Below are 24711 nucleotides of genomic sequence, written 5' to 3' on the forward strand. Positions count from 1 at the left end.
GTGAACTGACCAGCAAGCAGATAACGCACACCCTCTGTGCTACCTCAGGGCAAAGGAAGAAATCAGAGCCCAGCAGTTCATTGATTGGATCGAGAACATCTGCTGAGCACCTAGTATGTGCCAGGTCCTGTGCTGGGCACCAGAAGCACTGGGAAACAAGACCACCCTCTGTCCTCAAGTCAGGAAAGCAGGAGCCAGAAGACAAGAAGACTGTGCTGAGTACTATGCTAACGAAGTACCGAGCCCTGTTCATTAGAACAGAAAACCAGACAGGCCTAGGGGCCAGGGAAGTTATCCCAGGAGATACGACCTTTGAGCCGGGCCTTTAAGAACTGGCAAGTGCTCGCCAGGTGCTCAGAGACTCCTAAGACTACCTGCCCGGTTAACAGGAGAGGAGACCGAGCCTCAGCGTCGGTTCCCCCTACCCGCCTCCCTTAGCCAGACCAAGCTGAGCACCGGCTTCGGAATCCATAGGCCTCACGCCCAAGCTTGGCCGCCGGTGCCCGCCCCGCACTCAGGGCGGGGCCTCGACCCAGGTGCGCAGCGGCGGCGGCGGCGCTTCGCGGAGCAGGAAGTGTGTCCCCAGCGGCGGCCCGTGCAGCGCTCCCGCGAGACGCTCACCTGCGCTCCAGGTGAGCGGCGAGGGGGGCGGGGGGAGGGGCCGGCTGGAGGCGGCTCACCTGGCGGGACAGGTAAGCCCCGCGCGAGCCCGTGGGGGCGCGAACCAGGGCGGCGCCGGTGTGGAGAGACACCCTCCCCCGCGAGGCTATACCTGGACGGGGGAGGGTCCCGGGGCCCGTTCCTCGGGCACCACCTTCCCACTTCCGGGGTGCGCGGGCCGGGCCGGGGAGCGGCCTGAGCGGACGTCTAGGGCTCGGCGGCCAGAGTGGGGGTGGGGGGTGTCGCGGTCGCCCTCAGGGCTGAGCTGGCTGGGGGCTGGAGCCTTTGCTCGCCTGGGGAGGGGTGGCAGTGTCGGCCTGGGGGAGGGGGGCGTGCACACCCGGAGGAACGGTGTCAGGGCGGGAGAGGGGCTGCTGCTGCCCGCGGGCGGAGGGCCCCTGCAGCCGGAGAGCGAGGAGCTCGCCCCGAAGGCACTGCTGGGGCAGAGGCTGTGCGAATCGGAGGGGCAGTGGCGGGGACTGGTTCTCCGGTGCCTCGGGACTACGTGGCCCCGGATGCCAGATTCGTGGGCTGAGCCTTTGGGGCAGGAAATAGAAGGTGAGGGGATGCAGGGTGCGGGAGCCGAAGGCTGTTTCCCGAGCAGGGTTGGGGTGCCCTTCTCGGCTGAGTGTGCAAGACTAGGCTGGGTACGGGGGGTGGGGCCTGTCCTGGGGACCTTGGGAGGAGGGGGATGGTACAGAGACAGACCCCTGTGTGTGTATCTGTGATCTCCGGGACGAGGGGAGGGACAGAGCATCAATGAGAAGTTTGGGGGGGGGGCCTGCAGGGACTTGGGGCGCCCAGCGACCAAGCAAGCCCCTCTCACGTGCCAGGCACAACGCTAAGAAACCTGCACGAAATAACATGTACACCTCACGGTGGCCCAGGAAGATACCCGTCTCTCCCCTAATTAAAGATGAGAAAACAGAGGCCAAGAGTCTCCTCCCAGGCCACAGTAGGAGCAGGGGCCCCTCCCCTCACTAAACCAGATGACCGGTGTTCTTAGGGTTTCAGATGTGAGGGCAAGCAGCAAGGGGAAGATAGAGCCTGGAGGAAATGGGCCGAGTTGGACGTCAGGAGGGTTCTGGACCTGGACCTAGAGGGGCGGGGAAACTGAAACAAGCCACTGTCCTTACCCTAGGTCTTGCTCCCCCCTGACCTCCCTCTCACCCACATTCCAGGTATGTGGCACAAAACAAACTACATGGGCTCCAGAGTCTGGTAGACCATGATACAAATCCTGTTCCATCCCTTTCCAGCTGGGTGTCTCTGGGCAAGTCACTTCTGAGCTTCAGCTTCCTGATCTGCTTAAAGTGGAGATATTGTTGAGTGTTAGGTAAAGTGAAAGCCCTCTTGGGCTGGAGCCCGTTTCTGGACCATTCACTGCTGTTTCCCCCAGCATTTAGCACAGTTCTGGGTACATGGCAGGCACTCAATGAATATTTGGTAGGGTGAATTTATTATTTTTAAATTTTTATTTATTTTTTAATGTGTGTTTATTTTTGCGAGAGTATGCAAGTGTGAGCGGGTAAGGAGCAGGGGGGCAGGGGAGGGGGTGGGACAGAGGATCTGAGGCAGGCTCCATGCTGACAGCAAAGAGCCGGATGCGGGGCTTGAAATGGAACCGTGAGATCATGACCTGAGCCACCCAGGTGCCCCTGGTGGGTGAATTTAATGAATAGTAGCAAATCCTAGAGCCTTGGATGTAGAGGAGTGACCCAGACGACCATCAGTAACCCCTTGAAGTTTTTGTGTACTTCAGAGCTCAGTGTGGTTGAAACAGTGTAGATGCACCCATCCTCCTCATCCAAGACCTGAGCCCGGAAGACTCAGGACTCCCTATGTGGTCCCTCCATGGGTACAGGCTTGTCCGTGGAGCTGGCAGCTGGCCACCTAACCCTTTCCTCCCAAGTAACAGAGAGGATGAGGTATTGGGTAAGACCCTGGGCCAGGCTGCTTGGGTGAAAGTAGATATGTGGCTTGGATAACTTTTTTAACCTATCTGGACCTCTAGGTGTATAGTATATTATAATAATAATAGTAGTAATAATAATAATACCAACAAATAGGGTTGTCAAAATTGCTTGAATACATTTACAGCACATAAGAACACTGTAAGCCATGAATAACTAACTCATTCACTAGAATGCAGATTCCTGACTGAGGTTAGGGAATTTTATCTGTTTTATCCACTGAAATTTAGAGCAGTGTTTGACATTCAGTAGACCTTCACTAAATATTTGTCAATTGAGTGACTGAATGAATCCATACCCCCACCCCCCACATTGGTCAAACCAAGGTGAAGGTTTTTAACCACTTGCCTGTCTGGGTTGTGAGGGATTTTCAAGTCACCTATTACAATTTCTGTCTGTACACCTTGGGAGAGGGGATTTTGTCCCCCTTTCCCAAGATGGCTGCCACCCCTACTCTGGTCAGCCTAGAGGCTGAAGTCCTTTTTCTTCCTACCCCATGGTCCTGATTCTACTCTAAGGTCACAGAGAATGTGTCAGTCCCCTGAAGCACTTACTGTATCTGACCCTGTTCTGACACTGAGGCAGAAAGGAGTCAGACACAGTCCCTGTCCCTTGGGATCATATAGGCTTATCTTTAAACAATGGATTCCAGGCGACCCAGCTGACAGCAACCAGCAGAAAGCTGTGGGCTCCCATCTGACTTGGGGATCTGGAGGGTCCTTGGAGAAGTGCTGAATGGGGCCAGGGGAGTGGACTGAATAATTGCAAAAATAAAGAACTCTTGTATCCTCTTACCTAGCCACCTCGCCTTTCTCTCTTGAGACACATGCACCTTCAGATTTTCTCGGGGACCTTTGGAGATTAGGTTGCAGACATCACGCTCCTTTACCCCTCAATGTTTCAGTGTATATTTCCTTTTATTTTTTAAATGTTTTATTTATTTCTGAGAGAGAGAGAGAGAGAGCAGGGGAGGGTCAGAGAGAGAGAGAGGGAGACACAGAATCTGAAACAGGCTCCAGGCTCTGAGCTAGTTGTCAGCACAGAGCCTGACGCGGGGCTCGAACCCACAAACTGTGAGATCATGACCTGAGCCAAAGTCGGTCGCTTAACCGACTGAGCCACCCAAACACCCCTCAGTGTATATTTCCTAAGAGCATTATCTTATATAACCATAGTGATCAACTTCAGGAAATTTAACATTGGCATAATACTATTAAATAATATATAGTCTAGGAGTGCCTGGGTGGCTCAGTCGGTTAAGCAGCCAGCTTCAGCTCAGGTCATGATCTCACAGTTTGTGAGTTCGAGCCCCTGTGCTGACAGCTCAGAGCCTGGAGCCTGCTTTGGATTCTGTGTCTCCCTCTCTCTCTGACCCTCTCCAACTCGCACTCTGTCTCTGTCCGTCTCTCTCTCAAAAATAAATAAACATTAAATAATATACAGTCTACTTTTAAATTTTACCACTTATCCACATTATCCAGTTTCCAGTTTTTCCTCTTGATCCAGGATCCAATCCAAGATCACACATTGCATTTAGTTGTCATGTCCCTTAAGTTGGGCTTCTCTAATATTTCCTCATGATTATATTCAGGTTATGATGCTTTTTTGACAGAAATACTTCTTAAGTGATATCATATCCTTGTAGTGCAGAGTATCAGGAGGCAGATGACATCAGTTCATCCCATTGTTGGTGATGTTAACTTTGGTCATTTGATTAAAGTGGTGTCTGCCAGGTTTCTCCAGATTTTTAAAATTCTCCCTGGCTGCGGCAAATAGAAAGGAAAGGAGGTGGCCAGAATGGGAGCCTCAACTGTACCTGGGTGACCAATGATCATGGCCCTGATTAGAGAGGTGGCATTTATTTGTCCAAAGCACATTGTCTGTTAGAGCCAGAACTGGGACTAGAACACAGATATCCTGATACTCAGTCCCAAATTCCTCACATACCACTAGTTCTACAACCTCAATGCCATTAAATTGGGGAGAAAAAGATAAAGGATCAATGTCGCAGAAAATTCAGGTTATTCCTTGGCAAATCTCTACATATGATCAAGAACCTTCCCAAACATATCACTACATAATGTCCCCTAACTCCCTGAGGCATAGTTATTCACCACTATTGCTTCATATGTCCTACATGTTTCATCTTAGGATCTTTTAAGCATCTGTTTTCCCTACAAAACCATGAGTGAATCACAAGAACAGGGTCTGCAGTTTATTCATCTTTGGATTTACAGTGCCTAACATAAGGCCAAACTCAGTGTTTGTGGAATGAATGAAGTTTTTGCTCTGAGCTTGCTAGCAACCAAGTCAGAAAGGGAAAGAGGGTATATTTTGTGGCTTTCTTGTCTAACCAAAGGAAGCAAAAGAGTGCTTGGTGTTAAATATTGCTATGAGAGCAAATCTGAGCCAGATTGAAATATTGACATGGGGACTCTTACATCCCCATGTCTGATTTGACGAAGAGGGGAAGGGGAAGGTAGTCATGGTCAGGTTGTGTAGTAGGTCACATGGAAAGGCATTTGTTGAGTAGCCTCAAAGACTCTGTGCTGGGTAGGCTTACCGACAGTGGGAATAAACTGGGAGAGACCATTCCCCAGAAAGTGAGCTCAGGAGATTTTTCTTTTTATGTGGTAAAATACACATAACATAAAAATTACCTTTTTTAAAAAAAAATGTTTATTTTTGAGAAAGAGAGAGCACACATACACACACATGGAGGAGGGGCAGAGAGAGAGGAGTACAAAGGATCCAAAGCGGGCTCTGCACTGACAGCAGAGAGACCAACACAGGGCTTGAACTCACAAGCCACGAGATCATGACCTGAGCTGAAGTCAGACACTTAACTGACTGAGCCACCCGGGCTCCCATAAAATTTACCATTTAATCATACAATTCTGTGGCATTAAACACATTTGCATTGTTGTGTAACCATCACTGTCATCCATTTCCAGAACTTTTTCATCTTCCCTAAGTGGAACTCTACCCATTAAACACTAACTTCCCCTTTTCTCCTGCCTCTAGCCCCTGGCAATCACCATTTTATGCTCTGTCTCTAAGAATTTGACTATTATAGATATCTCATGTAAGTGGGACCAGATAATATCTGTCCCTTGTGTCAGGTTTATTTCACTTAGCTCAAAGCTCATCTTTGTTGTAGCCTGTATCAATTTCATTCCTTTTTAGGGCTGAATAATATTCCATTGTATGTATACCTTACACTTTGCTTATTCATTCATCTGTCCATGGATATTTGGATTGTTTCCACCTTTGGCCTATTGCAAATAATTCTGTGTATACATTGGAATACAAATAGCTGTTTAAGTCCCTGTTTTCAGTCCTTTTGGGTGTATACCTAGAACTGGAATTGCTGGATCATATGACAATTCTGTGCTTGATTTTTGGAGGCACTCCCATACCGTTTTCCACAGCAGCTGCACCATTCTTCAAGCGTTCCCACCTCACATCTTCAATGCTTGTCATCCTCTGGTTTTTCAATAGTAGCCATCCCAGTGGGCATGACATCCCAGATTTTGACATGTAGGTTAGACCAGAGAGAGAACTTCCTCTTTGGGGAGGGAGGGACACTAGGTTGAGGGTTCATGGGCATAACTGCACCCTTGATCCTGACTCCTTCCTGGCCTCTCCTCTACAGGTGCCTGGCTGCAACAAATCATGCAGTGAGCCATGCCCCGCCCCAGACACCCCCGCCCATCATCTGGGCCCCCACGCTTGGGACCCTGGGAGCGGCCAACAGAGCTATGCCTGGAGACTTTTGATGAGCCATCCCAACCCCCACCAAGCCGCCGCACCTGCAGGCCAGACCCCAAGGATCCTGGCCACCATGGGCCCGAGAGCCTTACCTTCATTTCTGGCTCTGCTGAGGCTGCTGCTGAGCCCCCAGCCTGTTGCCTGCTCTGGCGGCCCTGGGTGTGGGACTGGTGCCGGGCTGCCTTCTGCTTCCGTCGATGCAGGAATTGCCTCCAGCGTTGTGGGGTCTGCGTGCGGGGCTGCAGCCCCTGCTTGTCCGCTGGGGACTCCCCTGAGAGGGTTGCTGACACCAACTGGTCCAAAGAACACAATGGAGTGCCCCCCAGTCCTGACCGTGCACCTCCTGGCCAGCGGGATGGCCAACGGCTCAAGTCAACCATGGGTAGCAGTTTCAGCTACCCTGACGTCAAGCTCAAAGGCATCCCTGTATATCCCTACCGCAGCACCACCTCCCCAGCCCCGGATGCGGACTCCTGCTGCAAGGAGCCACTGGCTGAGCCCCCACCCATGCGGCACAGCCTGCCTAGCACCCTTGCCAGCAGCCCCCGTGGCTCTGAAGAGTACTACTCCTTCCATGAGTCGGACCTGGATCTGCCCGAGATAGGAAGCGGCTCCATGTCCAGCCGAGAGATTGATGTGCTCATCTTCAAGAAGCTGACCGAGCTGTTCAGTGTACACCAGATCGACGAGCTGGCCAAGTGCACATCAGACACTGTGTTCCTGGAGAAGACCAGTAAAATCTCGGACCTTATCAGCAGCATTACCCAGGACTACCACCTGGATGAGCAGGATGCGGAGGGCCGCCTGGTTCGCGGTATCATTCGCATCAGTACCCGCAAAAGCCGCACCCGCCCGCAGACCACAGAGGGGCGCTCCACACGGGGTGCTGCCCCTGCTGCTGCTGCCGCCCCTGACAGTGGCCATGAGACCATGGTGGGCTCAGGGCTCAGCCAGGATGGTAGGTGGGGCTCCACATGGCTGAGGGGCAGCGTGGAGGAGGCTCTGACCAAGGGAGGGCTGTGCTGGGGTCTAGGGCCACTGTGGGTGCACCCCTCAGCCAGTCACTGCTCTCCTTTCTCCTTTTCCTCCCTTTTCTGTCCCGAGGCTCCTGCTTTCCCCTGCTACCACCTGCCAGAGTGGTTTGCAAGCTTAGCCTGGTTAAGAGGACCCAGGGGCCCATTATGCATTTGGACCTTTGCCCTGACCTAACTCAAACCCCTACCCACCCCCCACTGCACAGATGCGTGCGCACGCACGCGCACAAACACACAGCCTGTGTCTTCGTGTTAAACATTATTTCTCTGACCCAGCAGAGGGGTAGGTGACCCCCTCCTTCATCTGGCTGGGAGCTGAAGTGTGGGGTTGGGTTAAAAGGATGTGATAATGGGGGCGCCCGGGTGGCTTAGTCGGTTAAGCGTCCGACTTTCGCTCAGGTCATGATCTCGCAGTTCGTGGGTTCGAGCCCCGCGTCGGGCTCTGCGCTGACTGCCAGCTCAGAGCCTGGAGCCTGTTTCAGTCTGTGACTCCCTCTCTCTCTGACCCTCCCCTGCTCACGCTGTCTCTCTCTCTCTCTCTCTCCTAGAAATAAATAAAAAAAAAACATTAAAAAAAAAAAAAAAAGGATGTGATAATGACCACTGCCCCCTCCTGTTCCTTCCCCAGAACTCACAGTGCAGATCTCCCAGGAGACCACTGCGGATGCCATCGCCAGGAAGCTGAGGCCTTACGGAGCCCCAGGTTTGGTCTGGACCTGATTAGTGCAGAGGAGACTGCCCTACAGTCCCCCCCCAGTACCCCTCCATTCTCCCCTCCCAGCTTCCTCCTGGGGTGGGTGGGCATAGGATCAGAAAGGGACAAGAAGCCCAAGCAACCAGACCCCATCCCAATCCTGCAAGCTGGCTTAAAGGGTTCACTTGCTGTCCTGGAACCAGCAGGGTCCAGACACTGCATCTATGCCCAATTACTGGGGAGGACAGTAAAAGGGGGGGGCGGGGGGAGAAGGAATCCGCTGGTGCTGAAAATGCACCCTGTGTGCTTTCTACTACTGTTTTCTTGGTCTTCACCAGCCCCCCAGAGTGGTCAGTACCCATTTAAAGACAGCAAGGCTGGGGCTCAGAGATGTCAAGAAGCTGAATGGGGGGGCGCCTGGGTGGCTTAGTCAGTTAAGCGTCCGACTTTCGCTTAGGTCATGATCTTGCGGTTCGTGGGTTCGAGCCCCGCGTCGGGCTCTGTGCTGACAGCCAGCTCAGAGCCTGGAGCCTATTTCGGAGTCTGTATCTCCCTCTCTCTCTGACCGTCCCCTGTTCACGCTGTCTCTCTCTCTCCTAGAAATAAATAAAAAAATATTTAAAAAAAAAAAAAAAAAAAAAAAAAGCTGAATGGGTCACCCAGCCAGGATCAGACTGACCCAGGCTCAGGTCCCATTCTGCTCCTTCTCAGCAGGCTTCTCCCTGGCCGTGGGGCCTGGAGGGGCTCCTTCCCCTCTCTGAGCCTGTTTCCTCTTCCCTTCTCAGGATACCCAGCCAGCCACGACTCATCCTTCCAGGGCACAGACACAGATTCATCAGGGGCACCGCTGCTCCAGGTGTACTGCTAACCCCAACTGGGCCCATTGGCTGCAACCCTTCTGGGATATAGCCCACCGCACAAAGAGGGGAAGCAGGACCCCCTGTGGAGGAAGCTGGACTGTGAGACCAGAAGCAGTGGCCACCTTGGCTCCTCCTGCCTCAGCTGACTGGTTCCTGGACCAAGTGCATTTCACTGGGCCACTGTGCCCACATCTCCCTGGACCCCCTGCTGGCCTGACCCCTGCCTGGGCCTGCTCCTTCCTGCCCCTGGTCTTTAGGCAGCCTTGGTCACGGAAAGCAAAGACTTAGGAATTATCTTCTGGGATTGAATCCCAGCTCTACCCCCTTAACATATACCCCATGACCAAGCATGCCAACCTCCCCCTCCACAGGATGGGGAAGGAGAGGGTGACAGCTCAAAGCAGCTTATTTTAATGTACTGGGTTAGGGAGCAGGCAGGGCCTGTCTGGAAATCTGTGGGCCGTGCCCACTTCACATTATGTTCTATTGGTTCTTGGCTGATGGTGTTCTGGATGCTAACAGGAACACAGTTCCAAGTACAAAGGTAACATAAGATGGCCTGGTCATCTCAGCAGATACTGTCCTTTCTGTTCAATCTGCTTGACCACTGCACTGAGCAAGAGACATGACAGAGTACCCAGCCTGCCTCAGTGTTACAGGGTAGTCATAAGGCTAAAATGATAGCAAGAATGTCTACCTGTCAGTTTCCCCAATAAAGTAGCAGTTTCTATACCTAAGAAAGGTCTAACAAGTGCTGTCATTGTTAAGAGGTTCTTCTAGGCAGGCCTCCCCCCACAGCCCCAGTTCCCTACAGGGTGGCCTGCTTCTGGCTATCCCTGCAGTTTCCCCAAGTCCCCATGGACAGGTGAGCCCCCACCCAGCCTCCAACTAGCAGTTCAGCTCCCTCCACCTCTCCCTGGTTCTGACAGCACTGTGGTCCACTGGGATCTTCTGGACCCTCCCAACATCCCTGGAATGGGGTCCTTTCACGGACCAGGAGGCTGGCAATCAGAGGGTTCAAGGAACTTGGCCACATTGCCAGTAACTGTGGCTCTCAACCTGGAAGCTGGCCTGTTTGGGGCAGAATTAGGGTCCTCTTGTTTGGACATCAGAGCCGAGCTGGGTCCAGAAGGAACCTACTTAGCTACTCCTCACACACAGGAGTGTCTGGTTAGTCCTCTCTCAGCAGTGAGGAGAAAGGCCCACCAGCCCATTCCCGACTAGACAAGTTAGGCACTGGGGAGCCATCTCACCCCCACAGCATCTCCTTCTTATCCCCACCGGCACCTTATGGCAAGTGACAACCAGACAAACTGTATTCATCCAGCTCCCTATCAGACATGCAAGATAGAGATGGTCCCCTTGGGGGCTGTGACCACAAGGCCCCAGTACCAGTGACAAAACTGTCCCCTTTCCTTCAGCTCCTCTATCTCATCCAGGTCAAGGCCTCTCAAAGATTGAGAATGTCCACAGTGAGAAACTGTCTCAGAGATGAAAATGGAATCAAGTCCAGTGGGTCCTAAATTCTGAGCATGGGCCCCTTTAAGAATCTGACTTATATTCTGGTCCTTATATCCAGAAAAACTCACCTTTGCTCAGTCACACACAGACTAAAAGCCTTGTTTTAATTCTCCCTTTAAGTAATGAGAAACAGTCCCAGAGAGGTGTAAGGACTTGCTCTAGGTCCCATGGCAGAATCTGGGCTAGAAGCCAAGCCCCCAGCACAAGCAATGAGGCCTTTTCCCCAGGGAAAGGCCAGAGGGAAGACAAGACAGATGGAGTAAATAGTTTTAATGTGTAACAATAGGCCAACTGGGAAAGATGAGACACCCCCCACAAGGCCCCAGCCCTTCTGCCATGATGCCCTGGGACCAGTGTGCCTGGGCCAGTCCCCTATGTGTCCCAGCCCTGAGGCCCCCAAGTCCCAGGGAAGGGCAGGAAAAGGTGGATGGCTGGGGGCTCAGCCCCAACAGTTCAGGGAGGCAAATACGGGCTAGTTGAATTTGGCCTTGGAAAAATCCATTTCCGGATGCTGATCCATGAACCTGGGGAGGAAAAGTAGGAAGAAGGTAAAACAGGCTGTCCCTCTCCTGAAAAGCTAACTCCTTTCTCTCGATCTCTCACGTCTGGTCTAGTTTCTTTAGAACCCTGAGCAACCTGCAGCCAAGCCAGGCAAACAGTAGAGCCTCAGTGTTTTCCTATAGATGGCAATCACTGCTTTTGTTATCCCTTCCTACCCTGAAGTGGCCTTGCCCTCAAGATGACCTCAGAAAGTGATTAGAGTAGGCCAGCTGAGGCTATAAATCCATAAACCTGGTTGGGTCATCCTGGAAGGGGCAGGGCAAGCCTTAGGTCCTGCTCAGTAACCCACTTACTGCTGTCACCCAGGCCTACGCCAAACACCCACCCACCCCCACCAAGCCTCCATCTCTGCATTGCTCACTTCTTCAGAATCTCCTGCTTCTTCTGCTCATCCGAGGTGGGGAGCCCCATAGACTTCTGCCTCTGGTCGTACATCATCTTTTCCACCATGCTGCGGGTCTCACTGTCCAGGTCTGACAGCTGAGGGCACGCGGTAACAAAGAGAGGTGAAGCTCTGGGGCCACCTAGGCCCTCACTTCCCGGCTGAGGCCCAACACAAGCAGCTAAGGCTCACCTTGGAGTTCTCAGGGTTGATCTTCTTGGTATTGATCTCAGGATCAGTGGATACCAAGCGGCTCCACCACTCCATCTTGTTGATCTGCAAGGAGGGGAACCACCAGAGATGGGGAGGTAGCTCACTCTGTACCCTAGAAATCCCCCCAACCCTTCCAAAACCCAACTCGCTCCTATCCACACCCTGCACCTGAGACCCACAAACCTGTGCCGGGACTTAGGGTACAGATGGGCAAGACCTCTGCCCTCCCCAGTGGCTGGGGAAAACAAATGCAGACAGTTACAAATCAGCGTCATCAGGGCAAAAATAAAGTGCAGAGGGAGCTATTCATCCAGGGTGGAGGGAGAGAAGTGAGAGTGGCCCCATGGCGCGGCCTGAGGGACACATGGTACACTGGATGAAAAAGCAAGAAAGGACATGCTAGTTGGGAGAAGCTAGTGCAAGGGCATGGAGAGGTGAGTGAGAGACAGCTAGGCTGGGACAGGCCTTGGGAAGCTTTCCTTTGACCCATGGCACTTTGCAGAGCCCACATTTATTTACTGGTGTCTGTGTCCCATCTCTCTTGAGCAAAGAGGCAAGGCTTTCTGAGGGCAGTTTTCTATGTTTTGTTCATTGCTCTCTCACCAGCACTTAAAACAGGTCTGGCACACAGTAGGTACTCAAGTATTTGCTGAATTGAATGCATGTACAAACCTAATGTAAAAGAAGATGTTTTGGTAACAAAGGCTCAATCGTGACTTCATCCCTACCTAGAGGTAGGAGCCTGGGCAAATCTGAGCTGCCCTTTTCCAGATTCTAAAATGGGAATTTTAGACCTAAACGTTACAAATTTTTTAAAATTAAAGAAAAGGGGAAGAGGGGCACCTGGGTGGCTCAGTCGGTTGAATGACTGACTTTGGCTCAGGTCATGATCTCACCACTCATGAGTTCGAGCCCCATGTCGGGGTCTGTGCTGACAGCTCAGAGCCTGGATCCTGCTTCAGATTCTGTCTCCATCTCTCTGCCCCTCCCCTGTTCACACACTCACTCTCTCTTCCCCTTCCCCCTTAAATATAAACAAAAGTCCATTTTTAAAACAACAAACGGGACAGACCTACATTAAAGGTCCTGTGCAGATTACATATGTCCACTAGGCCCCCAGCACGGTCCCTGAGTGAATGAGCAGACACCCTCCCTCCTTTCTCCATCAAGACGCAGACCAGGACGCCAGGCCGTTCACACCTTCTCCAGATGCACTGTCACCACCTTGCCGTCCTCAATGAGCCACGAGCTCTCTTCCACCTTCACTTCATTGTAGAGCTCCCCGTCAATGATCGCCGGTTGCCCCTTGAGCCCCACCCGGAGGTGCCGCCGCTGGATGTCCACCACCACATCCTTCCCCTTCAGCCGGAAGTTCACACGGAAGGGCAATGCCAGCTGCATGGGGCAGGAGAAGTCAGCAGGAGCCCCAGGCTGGTTCCCTAACCTCCTAACCCGAGCCCCAGCCACTCACGTCCAGCTCCGACAAGGTCTGGGTCCAGCGGTAATTGGGCAGGTCGGCCCCGTTGCCAAGGTTGGGCTTCAGTTTCCCTTTGTCTTTCTCATCCTCCTCTTCCTCGTCCTCCTCAACCTCCTGCTCACAGGTGGGGTGCTCAGCTACTTACCTGACAGACACACTGAACCCCGCTGAGCCAGGCCCAGGGCTGGCACTGGGCATATGGCCACAAAAATGAAACAGACCTGGTCCCTGCCCACCCCAAGGCCCTCTGGGAGCCAGAAGTACAAAATGGATCTGGTCTCTGAGACGAGCAGCAAACCATATGACAAAGGACACCGTTGGTGAACAGTGACAGTCAGAGATGGATGGAACCCAGCTGGGGATTCAAGCCAAGGGACTTGGAAAGAAAGCCCAGCACAAAACAGAAGATCACGAGGTGACTAAACAGGGTTGTTCTACAATAAAACCAGGCTGCCAAGTGATCAGTTTTCTTTTTCTGTGGCTATAGGGTTGAGACCCCTACTGTGAGACCAAAAACTCCAGAAAATGCATGCCCCAAGGGTTGTTTGGAAGCTGGACTTGAGTCAGAGAGAGGAGTCCCGGGGGGCACAACCCCCAGGTTTATCAGCACAAACGGCCAGGCTGGGCGCATAGACCCCAGCCCACCCAAACGATACCTGTCCAAGCACCGCACACTCTGGCTCTTAGGCTTTCTCGCCAAGGCTTTAAAGCCAGTAGGTTTTTGGTTTTTTTTAAACCCAATCCTGTGGCTCAATATCTAGGAGTGGAATCCTGAAGAGTGGGGAGGCCCCCCAAAGCTGAGGGACGGGGCATTCCAGACACAGGGAAAGGCGAGAGATTCCCTGGAAGTTTCCAAGCCCCTGACTACTCTCAGGCACCCCCAGTCCAACTCACCTGCTTCCCTGGGGAGCCAACACTGCCATTCTTGAGCTGGGCCTCATGATTCTCTGCATCCTTTTTCTGTGGTAAAGGGCACAGCAGTTGGCAAGAGCATCCTCGCTGTCAGTGCTGATGGGGATGCGGGGAGCCCACGCTTACCTGGTCAATCTCCAGCTGCAGCCTCTCTGCCTCCTCATCTGTCAGCTCCTTGATCTGGGGCCCAGAATTCTCTGACTTGGCCTCCTTGGCCAGCCTGGCTGCCCGCTCGGCCTTCTCCCGCCGCTCAGTCTCCTGCCGAGCTCTCTTCTCCCGCCGGGCCTTCTGTGCCAGCTGATTGTGGTGGTTGAAGGTCTGTGTGATGAGCTGGGGAAGGGACAGAAGGTGATGAGGCACTGAGGCTGGGGTCCGTCCCCCCTCTATCTGCTGGGTGCCCGGGCAAGGCACCACACTCAGAACCCAAACTCCTCATCTATACAGCGGGGATGACACCGTACACACCTATCTCAGAACTCGAAGGAATAAATGCAAAGTACCTGGCATGACAAACAGTGGTTACTTAAAAAACACACAGTCTAGTGACCACGAACACAGCAGTGACACCAGACAGGCTGAGTTCTAACCCAGGTTGTCACACGCTACTATATTTTTGGCAAAGGACTTATCCCATAAGAGCTTCAGACTCCTCCCCTGTGAGGATGCGTCCCTACCTCTCATAGGGTTACTGTGCAGACCCAGTGGTAAGTGCTCAGAGAGGCCTTCCCTACAGAGCACCCTACTCCAGCCTCCGCCCAAGAGGCCCTTCCTGCACTCGCAGGCCTGCACCAACCTGCTTCCCTGACCAATCTCCTCCCCATGTGAACCTGTCTCCAGGACAGCAGCAACTCAGCACCACACCCAGAATCGCCACATTAGGAGGAAGCCAGAGAGAGCTTTCTTGAGGGAGAAGGCTAGACTCCTCAGCTCCTCAGACTGCAAGCTATCAATGTCAAATCCTTCCTCTCCCACTGTGCTTTCCCAGAACATTTCCAACCCACATCCTGCTAGCTGGCCTCCCTGCTGCCTGAGAGCTACCACAATACTACTACCACTGTCACTAGCTGGCTGTGTGGCCTTGGACAAGTGAATGATTTTGACGTGTTCTAAGCCCCAGTTTTCTCACCTGTCATGAGAACCGAATACGACAAATGCTTACCAAGAGACTGGCATAGTCCTGGCCACATCACAGCCACATACACAGTGTTAGCTTCCCAAACCCCTTGCCTGATGTAGTCTAATCTACTGTCAGCCAGTTAGGGGTGGGGAAGTTCTCCCCTGTAAAAATACAATGGGAGAGATGGCTCACCTGTTTATACCAACAGGTCTCAAAACGTGGTTCCCCACACCCGCAGCACCAGCATCACCTAGAACTTGTTAGAAATGCTAAACCTCAGTCCCACTCCAGACCTACTGAACCAGACATTCTGGGATGGGGCTCAGCAGCCTATATTTTTAACAAGTGCTTCAGCCCAATTCTCAAGCAGACCCGAGAGTCACACCTAGCCTGGAGCTCCTGGACTACTCCTTCTACCTGCGTGACCCCGAGGTCATCACTCTGTGCTTCTATTTCGTTATCACTAAAAGCAATCTTGCATAAGCTGTTCTTTGCCTAAAATGTCCTTGTCCCTACTCCCAGGTCACCTGGCTATCTCCTGCTCATCCTCCAGGACTGGCTCCAGTGTTTCTTCACCTTCAGCAGGCCCAGGAACATACCCAACTCAGGAAACCCACCTGTGTCAGCCCACACATCTGGAGGAGGCCTCACAGGCACTCAACACATGATCAGTGATCAATGTACCATTTTCCAAACATCTCTGACCTAGAGCTGGATGGAATGAGGGGTCTGCCAGAGCTGAGAGGTATAGGTGGGGCTCAGGGTCACAAGCATCCATGGGCTCCTAGACCTAGGTTCTGCCAAATGCCCCGTGGCTTCTCATTCATTTGATGTCAATTCCTCCTGCTACCCCCAAACTCCCAACCTTATGCCACACTGCGGTAGTTCCACACTCTAGAAGGCTAAAGTGCACCAAAAGCATCCCCCTGACCAAACGGGTTAACAAAACAGGGTATGAAAGAGAAAGGAGTCACCTGAAGGCCATTCTGCTGTCAACTGAATCGGTCATGAGACCGTTACGCCAGCAAAGGCTGTTCCACCATAGGGCCTTGGTCCCAAATCCCTAATCGGGAAGACCTTGAACTCAAGCCATTTGCCAACCAGTGGCCAAGGGGAGGCGGGAGCAGGGCCCTCCCCTCTCCCAGCTCCAGTGAATCACGTTACATCCCATTCGTGCTGTTCCTTCCTAGTTCCTGGAGGTTAGATGAGGGCAGAGCTGAACCACCAGGCACAGTCAAGGCCAGTCACAGTAGCCTCTGACCCCTCCTCCCAATCTCCTCCCACCAGCTTTACCCAGGCCCAACCCCAGGCAGAGACCCCTGGGGGTGTGTAGCCTACTCTGCGGTGCCAACCAGCAGGCTTCAGAGAGTCAAGCACCTGTCAACTGGACACATCTTTGGGACCCACAGCCCAGCACAGGAGGGAAAGATGGGGACAGCTGGGCTAGTTCTAGAAGACAGGCCCCAGGGGCACCTGGGTGGCTCACTGGGTTGAGCATCCAGACTCTTGATTTCAGTTCATGATCTCACAGTCATGGGGTTAGGCTCTGTGAGAGGCTCTGCGCTGAATGTGGAGCCTGCTTGGGAGTCCCTCTCCCTCTCTCTGCCCCTTCACCGCTCACACACATGTGCATGCACACATATGCACGAGCACTCTCTCAAAATATAAACAAACATTTACCAAAAAATAAAAAATAAAAAAAAAAAGGAAGACGACGGGCCCCCAGACTTTTAAGTGGGCATACCTGAACACAGGCTTTCCCTGAAATAGGCTGGGTGATTGGGAGTAAAGAGTAGTTCCCACCAGCCTGGCAAGAAGACACACTGAGACGTAGGAGATAGTTAACCTTACCATGGCGAGGGTACGCCAAAACATCTCAAGGAGAAAACATATTCCTGCACTAGCACTTCATATAAATGAAATCATTCACGAAGTGCTCTTGTGTGTGTGTCTTCCCTTGAAGAGCTGAACAATATTCCATTAGATCCATCATACATATATATGACACTACTCATCCATCAACAGATGCTTGGACTGCTGCCACTTTTTGGTCCTCATGCATAGAGCTGCTATGATGTACACATGAACACAGGTGTACAGATCTCTCAAGATCCTGCTTTCAGTTCTTTTGGGTATGTACCCAGAGGTGGGACTGCTTCAGCCCCAAGAGGTTCAAAAAAGGACCATGAACTTGTATTTTCAAATGCCAGTCACTTCATCTACATTACCTCTTTTTATCCTCACAACAGCCCTAGGAGGTAAGGATTAAGAAACCCTCACAGCTACGAAAAATGAGGCTCAGAGAAAAAGTGATTCACCCAATGCCACATAGTGGTCAAGCAGGAAGTGGAGAGGCAGACTGGGATTCCAACTCAGTCTGCCTGATTCCAGAGGCCATGCTCCTAACCGGTGCACTTGAAAATGATGTACACAGTAGGTACTCAATACATAGGAGTTGCTGTGTTACAAATGGAAACCAGGTGGGAAGACTGGACAGGTTTCTGCCTGCCTGAGAGTCTGACCAACCTCCTGGGGAAGAGCTGAATCTAAGCGAACAAAGAGCCAAGGAGCACGAGAGCTAGGATGGGCCAGCAGACATCCTATACACGGCAGCCACCATACTTGTAAGCCACCACTTCTTTATATTAGTCACTGCTCTCCCCTCTTGCAGCTCTCTCTTGGTCATCCTTCATACCTCAAGCACCACTTCCTCAGTCTTCCTTGAGCCCCCAACCTAGGTCAGTCCCCATGTAATGCTCCCAGGGCTTCTGCCTGAACACCTGCTTCTTCATTTACTAAGGGGTGGGGGCAGCATGCTACACTGTGAGATCCATGAAAACAAGACCATATCTGTTATTCACCTCTGTAACCCCAAAAGGTCTGGCATTATACCTACCACAGACAAAGCATTACGTGTTCAATAAACATCACTGAATGAATAATGAATGCTATTGTAAGGCATAGAAACAGGAGCTGCTAGCCCACAGAGAACAGGAGGTGTTGGCGCTAACACAGAAAGACTATTTTGAGCCAGCAGGGGTCCTACAGGTCAATAAATCCACTTTCTTCCACTTTGCAGACATACAGACTGAAAGGACCAGAGACTGTGTGGGAAATCAACCAAGCCACAAAGCTGGGCTGAGATTTCAGGACTCCCACTCCCAAGTGAGTGTGTCTATGACAGAGTAGCCTCAGATCATCAAGATACAGTAGAACACATTCTAGCCTGTCAGACCCCTGATGGCACAGGAAACAGTTTGTAAAATGTCTCTTTCTTGTTACTATGTGTCTTTAACTGAAAACAAGTATCAAGGTCCTAAAAACCACTATTCAGTGAGGTAACATTTTCACAACTTACCACTCTTCAAACACATAATTACAACCTAAGGTATCAGAAGGAAGCTCAAGGTCTCGGAGACTGTACCACAAAACACAACTCCCAAATCCATGACCTCTGGGCCACCGTATCTGGGAAGACTAGGATTGGGTGGCTTTAAGTTTTCCTGTATTTGTTTTCTATGCTCAATTTCTAACATTTGCCCACTCTTACCACCAGCTAGGTAATTGGACAAAACCACCTTGATGGAAAAGGAATCAAGCAGCGTGCGGTCAGGGGCAGAAGGCAGTTTTACAACAGACTCTGGTTCCAACCCTGGCTCTATCACAAATTAGCTCAAGACTTTGGACAAAGTGCCAAACACCCCTTGAGCCAATTTCCTCGTTTGCAAAATGGGAATATTAACACCTGCCCTTCTCAAACTGCTAAAGGATCACAGGAAATAGGAGATAAAGCACCTGGCAAGGAGAGGGGCTTCAATACATGACAGCTTGCTTCCCTTCCCTGACTCTTCGCCCTTGGCATTTTACTTCTGCAGAAGGCTATTATTATTTCAAAAAACAATTAGAGGAGTTTTCTTCTGAAGAAACAGAGCTTCCCAGGAGACAGCACTCACCTTCTCTGCCATCCCCTCTTCTCCTCCAATAAAAAAGTCTGTTTTGCGTCGAAGGAAGCTGAAGAAAGTATTCACAAGCTGAAAGACAGAAAAGGACCACAGCTGTGAAGATGCAACAATGGGAGCCCCTTAACTGCACAGAAATTGGTTTCTAGTTCTAGGGAACTCGGGACTTGACTGTTTCACCCCAAGCCTCTCATCCGAGGGGACAGCCTCCCCAACTTAGTCACTCCCACCACGAAGCCCAACTTAACCTTATTTAGACTGCCTGAAAGGCAGATTTCTCATTTCTCGTGTCTACGTGTACATGGGTATCATGTTCCTTGTGGCTCTAGAAGCAGCCTAAGGACACAGAACATTCCTCTGCATCCACGGCTTTAAACACCAAGGCCCAGCTTTCCTCTCCAGATAGTAGAAAGTCCATCCAGACTGGCACTGGCTGAGTTAGTTACTGAGGCAGAGACGGAAGGAGGGGAGTAAATGAAGCCACTTCAGAAGTTAAAACCAACTAACTCTGGCTGGTATACCAGCGTATCCAAATGGTTAAAAACAAAGGTTTGAAGATCAGACTGAAACCTATTAGCTCTGTCATCTTGGAAGTTTCTTAACTCTAAAACAGAAACAGCACCAGGACCTATTTCTAGGGACCCTGCGAGGATCCAATGAGATAATGGAGGTGAGGGCCCTTAGTAGCATCTGGCCCAGAGCAAGAAACCCCCTATATGAAGCCATGACTTTTTTTTTTAATATTTATTTGAGAGAGAGAGAGAGAGAGAGAGAGAGAGAGAGACAAAGAGACAGTGTGTGAGTGGGGGAGGGGCAGAGAGAGTGGGAGACACAAAATCCGAAGCAGGCTCCAGGCTCTGAGCTGTCAGCACAGAGCCTACAGAACAAGACACCTCTGCCGGGGTGAACTCCTCACACATGGGTACCATGAACTACAGCTTATTCTGTCTACATCACCAAAGCTTGGCACCAGACCTATGCTCAGCAAAGCTTTTGCTGAATGAAAAGATCTAATGGTGACCAAGAATCAGCACATAAAAGCCCTTTTATTTGCCCCAAAGTTCTAGCATCAGACTTCGAAACACTCACAGCTTCATGGGCTGAATTTCTACTTCTAGACACTTTCTTGATTCACTCAAAATGAACCTGTAGGGGCGCCTGGGTGGCTCAGTCGGTTAAGCGTCCGACTTTCGCTTAGGTCATGATCTCACGGTTCGTGGGTTCGAGCACCGCATCGGGCTCTGTGCTGACTGCCAGCTCAGAGCCTGGAGCCTGTTTCAGTCTGTGACTCCCTCTCTCTCTGACCCTCCCCTGCTCACACTGTCTCTCTCTCTCTCCTAGAAAAAAAAACATTAAAAAAAAAAAATGAACTTGTCCCCTAATCTAATTTAGTGTCAACAATTCGGGAGGATGAGGAAGGGAACCTTTTCACACCTGCACATTAGTACCCCTCTTCCACCTCAAAAGGCTTAGGAGTCCTTGGTCTCCAAAGGCACCTGGGTAAAAGAATGAGACCAGAAAGAGCAAAGAAAACTTGTTCCCAGTGAGACACGGAATCAGCAATGCACTGTGGAAAACACACTGGCCCAAGGAGTCTGGTCCTGTCTAGTCAGGAACCTGTTGGATGATCTGGGGCAAGTTCCTGTGGTTTCTTTACGGAATGAGAGTTCTGGAATTGATCTTGACAGGCTTTTCTAGTTCTAACTTTCCACGTTTTGGGCCCAAAAACCCAATCTTCAGACTCCGTGGGTCCTCACTGTTCATACACTGTATGTTGTTTTACAGTCACTATGCAGGAATCAAGCTTTTGGAAAGGTTTTTTTTTTTATTCTATTTTATTTTTTTTATGCTCCATCAGGACAAGGACAGACTTCTGCTCACATCTATATACCCAGGACCAGTCTGGTGTTAGGAACACATCAGTCACTCGAAAAATATCTGAATGAACAAACCCGATTATTAAGAATTCTTTACTTCTGGGGCGCCTGGGTGGCTTAGTCGGTTAAGCGTCCGACTTTCGCTTAAGTCACGGCCTCGCGGTTTGTGGGTTCGAGCCCCGCGTCAGGCTCTGTGCTGACTGCCAGCTCAGAGCCTGGAGCTTGTTTCAGAGTCTGTATCTCCCTCTCTCTCTGACCCTCCCCTGCTCACGCTGTCTCTCTCTCTCCTAGAAATAAATAAAAATATTTAAAAAAAAAAAAAAGAATTCTTTACTTCCACTTCAAGACACTCTCCAACAAAGACTCAGAAAATAAAGGGCTTGTAGTTCTATCTCAAAAAAAAAAAAAAAAGGAACTGAGGCTTGGAGACGTGGAAAGGTCCCTTGAAGGCAGCTGCTGGAAAGAAATTGTGAACCAGGCCTCCTACTCCGCATCCACGGCCTAAAAGGACCACGTGCTAACATCACCCCGCCCCACTTCCACCTCCATCCCCGTTCGTCAGCTCGGTCCCGGTCTTGGTAGAGGCAAATCCCAACTAGGATGGTTCATCCTAAGAAATGCTCTTCGGGGGCGCCCATCACAGGGGAAACGAGGCCGGACGCAAGAGTGAGACTGGGGGAGGGGTTAAGGGGAGGGCGCTGCGGTTTTCCAGGGCCGCGTTCGGAGACGCAGCAGTTGCTAAGACACGAACTACTGAGAGGGGCCGGGAGCCCGGGGCAGAAACGAAGGGGCCCAGAAGTGAAACGGGGAGGCTAGACCGGAAGCTGGGGCGCGGTGCGAACGTAGGGGGATCCCAGGAACCCGCGAGGCCCAAGGGTGAATGTCGGCCCCGGAAGACAGAAGTGGAGTGAGCGTGGCTAGGACCGCGCGGGTGGGCGAGCGCCTCAGGACCAGGCCAGGCCGACGCCGCGCGCGCCGTTACCTCCTGCACGCCGCCCTCGTGCTGCTGCGCCATGGCCAGCAACATGCCGTCAAACCGCTCCTCCTCCTGCTCTCCGCCCATCGCGCCTGCCTCTAGCCACGCTCCGAGCTCCCGGGTCCGCACTCGCGTCCCGCGCTCTCGCTGCTCTTTCGGCTCGCGTCGGGCCCAACGGCTTCAGTCGTCCACCTTCCGCAGCGGAGCCGGAAACACGCACGCGCCGTGCCGCCCAGGCCCGCCTTCTCGCCCTCTCTTCCCGCCTCCCTCCCGGCCCGGGACCACTGGCCGCGCGGCAAACATCCCGCTTCACCGACCATTGGTCAACATGCTGAGCCAATCGACGAGCGCATCCAGGACTCGGTGGGCGGAGCCAGGGGGGTCTCGGAGTTTGGCGTGAGTTGCTATGGTCACCAGAAGCTTTGGAGCCTTCCAGAAAATCCTGAACTACAATCTGGTGAGGTTGGAAGTTAGAAAGGGGCAAACTTTGCGCGTCCGCCCAGAGAGGGACTTCCCAGGTTGTAGAACGGTGGAACTGACAATGTCGTTAGCCATCTCTTCCAGTCCTTCATGAGGCAGTGGAGGTCCAGAAAGGAAACAGGACTAGCCCAAAGGACAACCTATCTGCGTCATCATCACACACTTGCCAGGACCAGTTTCTTGTAATTACAAACTGTACAGTGGCGCGAGCCTCGGTCGCGGAAGGGCTCCGTAGTTGGGTTAATGCTCTTCTGATGGAGTCGAAATTCTTAACAAGAGACAATACGTTTTGCTCTGGGCCTCGCAAATTATGTAATGGTTGCTGGTATTCAACCTTCAGTCCTGTTAATGTGGGGGACATGTCCCAGCCATCTAAAGAAAACCCCTCCACTTTTGCAGTGAAATTCATCATCTTAGTCTTCTCCGGGACTCTAACTTTTTTCAAATCTCTTGCATCACAAACATTTTTCTTCTGGATCATTCCCTTCAATTCATAAACATGCTCCAATGTCACTTTTTTTTTTTTTTAAACCATTTCGTGACTCCATTTTCTCCTCCTACCACCGCAATTTTTGATTCTCATTTACAGCAAAACTTGAAAAGATTACTATACTTGTCTCTCCACTTTGTTACCTTCCACCTTTCCTCAGTTTATTCTAATTAGTCTTTTTTTTAAAACATTTATTTATTTTTGAGAGAGACAGAGACAGAGCACAGTCAGGGGAGGGGCAGAGAGAGAGGGAGACACAGAGACACAGAGAGCAGGCTCCAGGCTCTGAGCTGTTAGCACAGAGACAAGTGTGGGGCTTGAACCCATAAACCGCAAGATCGTGGCCTGAGCTGAAGTTGGTCGCTTAACGTACTGAGCCACCCAGATGCTGCCTAACTAGTCTTTTCTTAAAAGACTCTGACCAAGGGTACAGTGACCTTTTGTTGCCAAAGCCCACGGACCACTATTATCTCCCTCAACTTCTCAGCTGCTTTTGACACAGTTTCCTCTTCGTTCTGGAAACTACCCCCCCACCCCCCTTAGGCTTCTGATATGGATGGAATTGTGTTCCCCGATATTCATATGTAAAAGCCCCCACTGTGACATTTTGGAGATAGGGCCATTTAAAGAGGTAATTAAATGAATTCATAACGGTGGGGCCCTAATCCAATATGAAAGAGTATCCTTACAAGACACAAGAGTGTCCAGGAAATTGTGGGCACACAGAGGAAAGGCCATGGGTGGCAGCTGTCTGCAAACCAAAGAGAAAGGCTCCTGGAGAAAGCAAATACCTTGATCTTGGACTCCCAGCTTCCAGAACTGACAAAATAAGTTTCTGTAGTTTCAGCCACACAGTCCATGGTATTTTGTTATGACAGCCCCAGCAAACTAATAGAGCTTCTGGGTCATCACACTTACCTGGTTTTCTTCTCCCTGCTCTAACACCCTTTCTCAGTGTCCTGTCCTACCTAGACTAGTAAATGTCAGCAGCTCGGTCCATTGCTCTCCCATCTTCCCTCTCGACACTTTCTCCTTAGGTTATCTGGCCCAGACCTCACTTGAGCTCCTGGTTCTTCTGTCTAACTACCCCCTGGACACCTCCACTTGATGACTGACGGATATCTCAAAACTCACGTGGCTTTGGGAAGATAAAAAAGTTCTGGAGATGGGCAGTGGTGCTGGTTACACAACAATGTGAATGTACTTAAGGCCACTGAATTGTATACTTCAAACTAGTGAAAATGGTAAATTTAATGTCATGTATCATTTACCACAATAAAAACATTTATAACTTTAGGAGACAATTTGAAATTTGAACTCTGACTATTTGAATATTTCTGAATATTTGATTATGTTCAAGAATTATTGTTTGAAAAAAAATTAACATAGCCAACATTGATATGCCCCCCCCCAACATGCACAAATTAATTCCTCCCAAAGTCTTCTCCATCGAGTTAAATGGCCCCTTCTAACACCAATTTGCCAAAGTCCAAATTTCCACTCAACCACCCATTTGCACAGGTCAAAATCTTTTCGCATCTAATCCATTGGTGGTCTTGGGGCGCCTGGGTGGCTTAGTCGGTTAAGCGTCCGACTTTCGCTTGGGTCATGATCTCGCAGTTCGTGGGTTCGAGCCCCGCGTCGGGCTCTGTGCTGACTGCCAGCTCAGAGCCTGGAGCCTGTTTCAGCCTGTGACTCCCTCTCTCTCTGACCCTCCCCAGCTCACGCTGTCTCTCTCTCCCCTAAAAATAAAA

The 24711-nt window shown here is 51.2% G+C and overlaps 2 protein-coding genes across 2 annotated transcripts; one reads left to right on the top strand and one right to left on the bottom strand.

The window, feature by feature from the left end:
- Positions 1 to 626: 626 nt before the first annotated feature.
- KDF1 (keratinocyte differentiation factor 1) lies at positions 627 to 9729 on the top strand. The gene is made up of 4 exons (XM_039232107.1): positions 627 to 692; positions 6289 to 7362; positions 8067 to 8141; positions 8918 to 9729. Exons 2-4 carry the CDS (start codon positions 6321 to 6323, stop codon positions 8998 to 9000), a joined length of 1200 nt encoding a protein of 399 aa, XP_039088038.1. The 5' UTR covers positions 627 to 692; positions 6289 to 6320; the 3' UTR covers positions 9001 to 9729.
- A 1039-nt stretch (positions 9730 to 10768) lies between these two features.
- Positions 10769 to 22201, bottom strand: NUDC (nuclear distribution C, dynein complex regulator). The gene is made up of 9 exons (XM_039232115.1): positions 21994 to 22201; positions 19129 to 19206; positions 14185 to 14388; positions 14041 to 14106; positions 13141 to 13260; positions 12870 to 13064; positions 11649 to 11732; positions 11436 to 11554; positions 10769 to 11037 (listed from the first exon to the last, which is right to left on the bottom strand). Exons 1-9 carry the CDS (start codon positions 22072 to 22074, stop codon positions 10986 to 10988), a joined length of 999 nt encoding a protein of 332 aa, XP_039088046.1. The 5' UTR covers positions 22075 to 22201; the 3' UTR covers positions 10769 to 10985.
- Between the last annotated feature and the right edge of the window lie 2510 nt (positions 22202 to 24711).

This window comes from Hyaena hyaena, unplaced genomic scaffold, assembly GCF_003009895.1.
Source record: "Hyaena hyaena isolate Hyena2069 unplaced genomic scaffold, ASM300989v1 scaffold_3, whole genome shotgun sequence".
Lineage (NCBI taxonomy): Eukaryota > Metazoa > Chordata > Mammalia > Carnivora > Hyaenidae > Hyaena > Hyaena hyaena.

Bases quoted from the DNA above. Each gene is read 5' to 3' on its own strand.
- KDF1 (XM_039232107.1), top strand. From the start codon at position 6,321: ATGCCCCGCCCCAGACACCCCCGCCCATCATCTGGGCCCCCACGCTTG. The intron at 7,363-8,066 runs GTAGGTGGGGCT...TTCCTTCCCCAG, and splicing joins CTCAGGGCTCAGCCAGGATG to AACTCACAGTGCAGATCTCC. The intron at 8,142-8,917 runs GTTTGGTCTGGA...TTCCCTTCTCAG, and splicing joins GAGGCCTTACGGAGCCCCAG to GATACCCAGCCAGCCACGAC.
- NUDC (XM_039232115.1), bottom strand. From the start codon at position 22,074: ATGGGCGGAGAGCAGGAGGAGGAGCGGTTTGACGGCATGTTGCTGGCC. The intron at 11,555-11,648 runs GTGAGCCTTAGC...GCGTGCCCTCAG, and splicing joins TCAACCCTGAGAACTCCAAG to CTGTCAGACCTGGACAGTGA. The intron at 11,038-11,435 runs GTGAGCAATGCA...TTTCCTCCCCAG, and splicing joins AAGCAGGAGATTCTGAAGAA to GTTCATGGATCAGCATCCGG.